The 9,804-nt window shown below is 44.2% G+C and overlaps 1 protein-coding gene across 1 annotated transcript; it reads right to left on the bottom strand.

Moving 5' to 3' along the window:
* Positions 1 to 982: 982 nt before the first annotated feature.
* LOC148022292 (delta(8)-fatty-acid desaturase 2-like) lies at positions 983 to 2,647 on the bottom strand. Its single transcript, XM_087697920.1, has one exon. The coding sequence runs from the start codon at positions 2,467 to 2,469 to the stop codon at positions 1,063 to 1,065; it is 1,407 nt and encodes a 468-aa protein (XP_087554046.1). The 5' UTR covers positions 2,470 to 2,647; the 3' UTR covers positions 983 to 1,062.
* Positions 2,648 to 9,804: the final 7,157 nt, after the last annotated feature.

The raw sequence follows: 9,804 nt of genomic DNA, 5'->3' as shown, positions 1-9,804 counted from the left end.
TGCAGATGAGTTGAATTGCATGAGAGAAGATAACATGGTATCATATGTGTGATTAGATGAGTTGAATTGCATGAGAGAAGATAACATGGTATCATATGTGTGATTTTCATGCTATAGACAACGATTGGAATAAGTTTGGGGTTTAGGGTATAGTTAATAAGAAAGGTGTTGAGAGAGAGAGAGAGAGAGAGAGAGAGAGAGAGAGAGAGAGAGGTGTGGGAGAGGGGCAGAGGGGTTAAACACCATTACATTATAGACCCCCTAATGACCCGCGTTTGCACATGTCCTAGTGCAGAGCGCTAGTTATCATTGGTAAAGAAATTTATTCTGATTCTCGCAAAACATGTTACATGAGAGCTAGTCCCTCCACGACAAGGTATCTCCTTCCAAAAAGTACCTCCTGCATAACTAATTTAGTGTCTATCTACTAAGGTGCCCAATCATCGTAAGGATGCTCAAAACTCTATCAATTGGCAATGTAGGCCTTTCGTAATAATATCACTACTAGTAGTTATCATAACAAAAAAAGCTTTAGAACACAAGGGAGGACATCTTGTGCGATAAAGATGTTGCTTGCATGTCCCATCTCTTGCCCAACTCCCAATTTCTTCACTTTGGAGCGATCACAAGCACATGAACCATCCTATTGCATCCCTCATCCCACTTCGTCACTCTTTAAGAAGAGATCTTGAGAGTTCTTGAGTCTGATACTTAGCAAGGCCATGAGAACAAGTGCAAGTATGAAGTGTTGCTAGGCTAGGCGAGATCTTAGCTATGCATTCCAAAGACAGACATGGTGACGGAAACAAAACAAAAGATGCATAATAGAAAACACAGCTATTCTTATGCCGTCAATAAAGCTCAGCTAGCAAAGAGTAACGCTTTGAATCCACAGGACATGATATGTATCTGCAGAGTTGATCCCAGTACCAAAGCCAAGAAACAGAAGTCCAGTTGCTCTTATTGAGAGCTTCACTCAAAATTTCCAAATACCATGTACTATAGGTTAGCAGTCTAATTGTAAAAAAATGAACTAATTTCTATAGCTATGGAGATGATCTCTCAACCCTGGGCGTTCAGTGCCTCCCACACAAGATTCTTCGACAGAGGTTTGGACAGGTCTCTCGCTTGAAGAGCTGCCGCACGAAGGGTCTGGATAATCATCACATTAGCTTCCCAGAAACTTACACAAGTGTAGGGCAATCCATTCTTGTCACAGAGAGATCTGACCACCTTGGAGATTTTCCTCAGATTGTGCCGCGGCAGCCGCGGAAAGAGGTGGTGTTCAATCTGGAATTGCAAACCACCATGGAACCAATCCATCCAGCTGGGAGTGGCAAGATTCAATGTCCCTCTGACCTGTGCTTGAGCAAAGGCCATGGTAGTTGGCCGATCAGTGTACACAGGTGAAGAGAAATGGTTGAGGCAAAACTGCACATGCTGGATTCCTGTCACAGCAAAGCTCACCAGAACAAACAAGATCCTCTCAACGTTGTCAGGCAGGCAGGCTAAAAGGGCCACGAACCAGGTCCAAAAGATGAGAATGCCTGCAATCTCCATAGCTCTGTTGCGAATCCTCTTCTTGGAGAGAAGCAAGATAAATGTCTGGGCAAAAAGATTGATCCTCGCTACTGCCATGACAGGATAAAACGTCCAGTGCTGATAGCTGACCAAGAATCGCGCTACAGGATCGAAGCTCATCTTCCTGTCATAGAAATACGAGTGCAGCGACGAAAATAATTTGGAAGAGACAGCGAAAAGGGGAATGTACTGCAAATCAGGGTCGTACTCCAGGCTGTTACAGGAGATATGATGAGCATTATGGTTCCTTTTCCACCAGCAAATGCTGATGCCAGAGATGCAGTTCCCTACCAGAAGCTCGATCCATCTGTCAATCTGAGGCCTTCCCAGCAGCGGAGAATGGCCCGCATCGTGTCCAATCCACCCACATTGTGACCAGACACATCCCAACAAGAAGGCACACCCAAGGTGCACAGCGAAACTGTTGGAGAAGAGGACCCCGCAGACGGACAGGGCGAGGCAAACGGCGATGGCAGCGAAGATCCAGGCGTAAATCGACAGATCCTTGTGGAAGAGGCCAGCTTTCTTGAGATCCGCGAGGGTGCTGCGATAGTCGGAGGCAAGGGGGGATATCTTATGATCTGCTAGGGTTCCAATCAGGAAACGGGGAAGGAAGGTGGAGGCCCAAGGGGGATGGAAGGCGAGGAAGGCATCCGTGACATCCTGGCCGGCGAGACTAAGAAGGGGGATGTCTCCGCCAGGGTGGGAAGCCAGCCACGTCGAGACGTCGTACACCTTGCCGTTGATGGAGATCCAGAGGTCGCCAGGCGAGGTGTGGCGCTGGAGCTCCTCGGAAGTGATGCTAAGCAGCACCTTCTGTGTCTGGTTGCGGTCGTACATACTCGTCGTATTCTCCGCGACTGTGGTCGGCTCCGCGCAAGCTCCCATGGCTGCAACTGACAGGCTAGGGTTCGCGACCAGCTTGCTATTGGCAGTTCATGGCGAGGCGATGATAATGCAGCTCCTTTTACCTCGCTACCGGGCCCTTCTTGTCGTCCGCCCCCCTGGCTTCTTGGTCTGCCGCTAATTTCAAAATATTTCAATTTCCGCCATGGCCACCACCATTCGCTCACTTTCTAGGAAAGCCAAAACAAAAGATATTTTCAGCTCCGTTGTAGGGTACTAACACGCGCAGAACACTAGGTCGCTTCGAGAATAGCACGAAGTTCTCGCAAAGCAGCATTGCGAGACAGCAACTTCGCTTCCCTCACTTCTTCCCTACATACTCCTCTTCTTCTCTCTCTCTCTCTCCATACACTCAATGTGTGTGTGTGTGTGTGTGTGTGCTCCCATAAGTCCCTCCACACCTTGAGCCCCTTCTTATTGAGCATCATGTCCATCATCTTGTACTATTTTACATGTTAATGTATGGGAGAGAAATATTGAGCCTTAGGTACACTAAAGGCTTCTAAAAACCTTGCCTCCAAAAGGGCCTTGACCAACATGGGGACTTTCTTAGTCTCTTCAAGATGACCTTATTGAAAACAATGGTGTGAAGAATCAAGTCTTTTCATATAGGGTAACCCTAAATAGCAAAGGACTAAGGATTCCTCAAATAGTTAGACGAATATTCTTCAACATTTTTCATTCTTCAAAGGACCCACTTTGCTACCAATTTATTTGCTAGTCCATGATACGTCGATGACTCCCAAACCTTACCATCGTTGCTAGGGGTATAAGTTCCCTCTACCAAGAAACTTTAATGTATCTGGAAGTTGTTCCTCACCTCACAAAAAGTTCAATAGAGAGCCTTTAACTACCTTAGACTAGACTTAGGAGGATTCTACTAAGCCATAGAGTAAAGTTCTCTCTACCAAGAAACTTTAGGTATCTTGAAGTTGTTCCCTACCTTACAAAAAGTTCAATAGAGAACCTTTAGCTGCCTTAGACTAGACTTAGAAGGATGCTACTAAGCCATAAAGTAAAGGCAACAAGGTATAAGGATATGATTTGACATCACTAGCCTAGCTAAGGCTAGATCATTCAACAAAATTCTTCAATAGTTTGTCTAAACCCATAGCCAATGTTGTTGAATGGTAGCTTCATATCCCACTGAGATTTCAAGGAGTCTAAAGATGTTTCCTTTTGGGATAACCTAACGGCCAAGAAGCAAAGCCAATGGGTCCTTAATTAGAATTGTGATAATAGTTTTACAGTGGTTGACCAATGATGTCAAGGCAAGGTAGAAATCTTGAAGACAATATTGAAAGGTTGTAAACGACTTTGCATCATTGCTTATGGGAAAATTGGCATTGTCGATGAAAAAATACAAAATGATATCCTTGTTAGAGTAAATAAGGGTAATTACCGAAATATTAGCTTTATCAAATCGACTAAGAATAAGCCATTCAATAGCATTTCTTTTTTAGGTAAAGAGAAGGGGAGCTAGAAGACAAGGGGGGTGAGCTCACCATTAATGAAATTTTTAATGTTTGCAGTACCAAAGAGGATTGTCACAAGCTTGAAAAATCTCCTCTGTAAGACCATGTATTCAAGGGACTACAATACAAAAGCCTACTCAAGACAATCATAAGCCTTATCAAAGTCCATGTTAGGAATATAAAATCTTGATTAGTTTTTTGTGCATAGTCAGTAGTTGGGCTATGATGGCCTCTAGTGTATGTCTTCCTTTAATGAAACATTTTTGTCATTTCTAACCCATCCTCAAGATGAGACATGAGTGTTATTGCTAGCCACTTAGCAAATGCTTTGCAAGCTATTGAGAAGGGAGCAATGGTGGAAAGTGAGATTGAAGCTATGGAGTGCAAGAGGATTGAGAGATAGAGAAGCTCAAAAGAGTGGTTTGTGGATATAATTAATGGTACCCTTATCCTTCATTACCTTCAATTATATAGGGTGACACTCAATTATTGATGACATGCTATGTGGCAACTGCTACTACAAAGATGTTGTTTGGTTAGGCTAGAGTGGTGTGTAGCTAAAAATAGACTATGGCAAGATCTTCTTATTGTGCACCAAGTGATCAAATAAATAAGATGCCCAAAGAACTATAGCAATTATTTTCTTCTTCTCCTTGTTTGTGAAAGGTGAGAAGGATCGAAGTTTGCACTCCAGAGCTATGGCGGGAGAGCAAGAGCAAGAAAGAGACAGACAAGAAATGGGAACTCCAACAGTCACAATATGTGACCGGGCCTTCCTTTATTCAAATTGTCACTAAAAGAATAAAGAAAAAAGTGATGGTGATGGGCACCTGCCACCTGCAGTGTGCAGTGGCGGTGACTATCAGTGTAGTAATACACGGGTGGCTAGGCGGAGGCACCTTTATCCCCAATAACCTCCCACTTAAAGGCGAATCTGCCCTAGTGAGGAGTGAAAAGAAAAAGAAAAAAGACAGTACAACATGTACAACAGGATGAGGAAAGACGTCATCTCATCCCACGCCCATCAACCTCCTGAGGAAGGCAAAGCGCTCTGTAGAGAGGCTTTTCGTGAGCAGATCTGCAGGATTCTGGTCAGTTGAGATCTTGACAAGGTCAATAGACTTGTCCTCAACGACCCCACATATAAAGTGATACCTCATCTCAATGTGTTTTGTCTTTGCATGGAAGACCGGATTCTTGGCTAACTAAATAGCACTCATAGAATCCAAATGTAGCATAGGGATAGCATCAATACCAAGATCAGCAACCAAACGACCCAACCAAATGGCCTCCTTGCAAGCCTCAGTGGCTACAACATATTCGGCCTCTGTAGTAGAAAGGGTCGTGCATTTCTGCACCCTGGACATCCAAGAAACAGCACCTCCAACATAGGTGAATACATAACGGGAAGTGGACTTCCTACTATCTGCATGTCTTGCATAATCAGAGCCAGTGTACCCCACGACTCCTATATCCTAACTGCCATAGCATATGCACATATCTGCAGTGTCCTTTAGGTACCTCATGATACCCTTCACTGCATCCCAATGCTTCTTGCCAGGTGTAGCCATATAGCGTGCCACAACACCAACCGCAAAGGCAATATCTGGACAAGTGGCAATCATGGCATACATAAGACTGCCAACTGCGGATGCATAGGGAATCTTGGCCATCTCGGCCCTCTGCTCATCTGTCTGCGGACAATTAGCTTGTGATACCTTCACATAAGAAGGCAATGGACAACCAATAGGCTTTACGTCCTGCATGCGAAAGCGCTCAAGGACTTTATGAATGTACTCCCTCTGTGACAAGTAGAGGAGTTCCTGATGCATGTCGCATCTAATGCGCATATGTAATATTCATGTTTGAAAAATATTGCTAGTCCGACTTTCCACACCTTGCGTGAAACTCATGCAAAGGTTAATTCTAGCATTGGAGTTATCGGCAGTGCAATCTATAAATTGTACGCGAGGAATCATGACCTCCGCATTGGTCAACCAGGACCGAGGATCAAAAACCTCATCATCTGTGGGGAAACGTCCTCTTGGGAGGAGGTTAAGAGGATAATGATGGAATTATTGTATAAAAAATTATTTACCTTCCCCCAGCCGATACATGGCTGAGGGAAGGGAATGGGCTATTATGGGCAACTTGAGGAGGTGGAAGGGAAGAAGCCATGCGAGGGGCCACGTAGGGGGGAGGTCCTCTCTCCCCCCAGACTATAAAAACCCCCTTTAGGGGGGGGGGGGGGGGGGAGGGGGGGGTGTGGAAGGTGGGTGTGGAAGGGGGAGAGCTATGACAGGCTGCATGAAGACGAAAAGGAAGGGAGAAGCTGCAGAAATCCAAGCGTGGAGGAGGAAGGAGCTGCCGCTGTGCTGGAGGGAGCCTCCAGCTGAGAGAACGCCAAAGCCTGAGGACTGAGGCTGCCGCTACCATTGCCAAAAGTCGCCATCAAGCCCTCCAAGTCGCCGTCTCCACGCTGCCACGTGCTATCAGAAGTTGTTAGAAGCTTCTTAGAAGCTTCTAAGGGGGCTTCTCTAAGCCCCCCTTTCCGTTGGATTCCCCATAAATCCCATTTCCCCCCCTGGGATTTAAAGCCCATTCCCATTGCAAGCCCCTTCCCATCGCATCCACCACAAGCAATTTTTTCCCCCCAGAATTTAAAGCCCCTTCCCATTGCATCCACCACAAGCAATTTTTACCCCCGGGATTTAAAGCCTCCTTCCCACCAATCATCTTTACCCCCCGAGCTTCGAAGAGGAAGCCTATAAGGCCTTCCCATTAGTTCCCTAATACGCCTTTTCGGGACTTTGAAGGAAAGGAAGCTACAAAGCCCTTCCCACTCAATTTTCCCCCATAAGCCCATTGAAGAGGATTTCCTTAAACTCCCGGGATTTTGAAGAAATTAAGTATAAAGGCCTTTCCACCAATCACCCATAAGCCCCTAGGCTTGGGATTTAGAGTTCCCTTTTCCGCAAGGCCCACAAAACCATTCCTAACCCTGTAATTTCAAGGTGAAGAATAGCTCTCAAGCCTCCGTTGCCCAAGGGCCCTCACAAGAACCCTAAGGCATTCTAAAGCCAAATTCCGCAAGTCAGAACTTCGGTCAAGGAAGCCATACCTCAAAGGGAATTGCACGTACGAGGGAGACGGGCCAAGAGCATAAGACTACGAGCCAAGGCAAGAAGTTTGAAATCCACGAAGGCTAACCAGAAGTCGGCCCTAAAAGGTCACAAGGTGCAACCGCAGGAGGATCATCTCCTAATATTCATGTGGATATTTCACCGAACCCACAAGTCCAGGTTTTCTTCCTATTTTTGATTTACGTCGAAGTATTGCAATTATGCATGGTTATTTCATGGAATTAGGATGCACTTATGCTTGTCAAACCCACCTAGTTTGATGCGAATGAATTACATTGGCTATTTTTAAAAGAAGTAACTCACGATTGAAGATCGGTCATTGAAAGTAACGAATCTAGATCAACTAATGACTATCATTACAAAGTCGAAATTATTGTAGTACACCTTCGATTATGCATGGAAAGATTAAATCACATGTCACATTATTAGACAAATCTTTCTTCGTAATGATTCATTAAAAAGTCATTATCAACCATAGGAAACTGCAAAGCATGGAAATATTCTAATGTTGCATGAAGTAGGTTAACTCTAGCTTCAATTGGCATAAATTTCACTGCGTAGTAGTTAGGAAAGGTTGCATAATGCTCATTCAGCGTACGAATATTTCATTCAGAAATGTAGTTAGGGAAAGGCTGCATGGTTCATTTTAACATAAAACCTTAAAAGCTTAGTAGCATGAATCGTGAATGCATGTCCTAGTAGGATCAATGGAAGTTATGCGAATTTTAACATGTGCTTAGTCTTAACAAGAAAAGTTAGGGATTGCGAATCTAGAGGAAATGAATCACGTGCTTACATGAATTATGACGTAATGCAAGTAGCTTTTCCCCTCTTAGATCAAGACAACCTCTTTAGGAATGGGCCGTCCTTGTCGTAAGACAAGTAAATTGGTTTATCCAAAACACCTAAACTACAAAGGATTCATTTAGGATGGTTAAATCGATACAATATACCCCAAGTGCTAACTAGGGTTTAGCACGTTAAGGACTTGACCTAGTCGCACTTATTGCCAAGTAATTACTGCTGCTGAACTGATAGCAAACGACAAAATCTCAAAGGAGCAAGCTTCCCTCAGAAGACTAATCACTTCATATCATAAGCCTCCTCGTTCTGTTCCTGAGCACGAGTTGCAAGAGCTCATGCAGATGGCAAGCTCGCCTTCCACGTTCTTGCAGCAGTGGTTTGCTCTGAGAATTTTGAGCATTTTGCAGATACTTGAGACTTTGGGATCTCTTACACTTACATGTTGCATGGTTCATGCAAGCACTGATATCTTGGAGTTGCTTTTGACCTGAGCTTGGGCTTTGCACTCTTGTGAGCATACATCTAGTGGTGTCAGGTCTTGCCAATGTTATGTATACTTTGCCCTATTGTCCAGGGGGTATGCCTACTCACTAACGGATGCTTTGGTGACATGTCTACGAGTGTAGTGAGCTTACCTCCATGCCGATCCATTTACCTCCTCTCCCGCGCACTCCGGTAGCTCCACCATCCAAGTGCAAGCTTCAAGCAAGCTCCATCCTCAAGCTCCAAGCTCCAAGCTCCATTGCCGCGAGCAAGACAAGAGAAGAGAAGAGAAGAGAAGAAGAGAGGAGAAGATGGAGAGCTTCTCCTCCCCTGTACAAAGAGAGGTCTATCCCACTTTGTGATAATGCCAATTGAGGCATCTAATGCACTTACTATACTTTCCAAGCTCTCATGAATAAAATATTACAACCATTTCTCTTCAAAATAGTCCTAGTATTCATTGATGACATTTTAATATCTAGTTAAAACAAAGAAGACCATCTTTAGCATGTGAGGGAAGTCTTTGAGACTCTAAGGAAGCACAAGCTATTTGCAAAGGATTCCAAGTTTGAATCCAATAGTAGGTAAAACTTATCAGGATATTTATGGCAAATGAAGTAGAATATTTGGGGCATATAGTAAATCAACAAAGAATCATGATGGATCCTAAAAAGTAAAACATGTTAAACTTGGCAGGGAGCACCTAGTGTGCAAATTGAAGAAAAGTCTTTATGGTTTGAAGCAGGCACTCAGGGAGTGGTATCATAAGTTTGATGCCTTTATGCAGTCACAGGGCTACAGCAGGAGTGCTATGGATCCGTGTCTTTACACGAAGAAAGTCCGTGATAGTTCTTTGTTGATTTTGGTCTAGCCTCTCATAACTTCTAGCGAATATAGTGACCCTATGTCCTACACACATTCATGGAATGTAGGGATAATTGGACGTACTTGCAAGAAACGAACTAGGGTTTCTGCCCTAAGGACCACTCGTTCAAAAGATGAAACTCGGATTGAGTTGGAACCCCTAGGACCGAACGATGTCGGCCTAGTGCAATCGGGAATGGATTGGATATGAAGACACCCTAAACCCTATTTCTTATCTAATCATGATTCCGTGAATAGAATACGCCGTTCTATGGGTGAGATAATCCCATGGATTAGATGTGATACTTGTGCAACAAGTCGCAACGTCACATGACCTTGTGGTTTGATCACAAGAGAATGGCAAATTCCTCGGAATGAGATTGGCAGATTCTTGCATAAGTTTAACTTGCAAAAGGATGAGTAGTCATCCTGTTATAAAGTTGCCAAGTCAAGGGAATTAGGTATTTGCTTGGAAGCAAAAGGACCTAGTTAATAATTGGGAGCGACATGGTTGCCATGATTTACTGTTAATAAAACCTAAGGTATTG

This window comes from Lygodium microphyllum, chromosome 17 (genome assembly GCF_053477565.2).
Source record: "Lygodium microphyllum isolate KBCC chromosome 17, Lygodium_microphyllum_v1.1.10, whole genome shotgun sequence".
NCBI classification, from domain to species: domain Eukaryota; kingdom Viridiplantae; phylum Streptophyta; class Polypodiopsida; order Schizaeales; family Lygodiaceae; genus Lygodium; species Lygodium microphyllum.
This window is presented reverse-complemented; position numbering and strand designations above follow the sequence as displayed.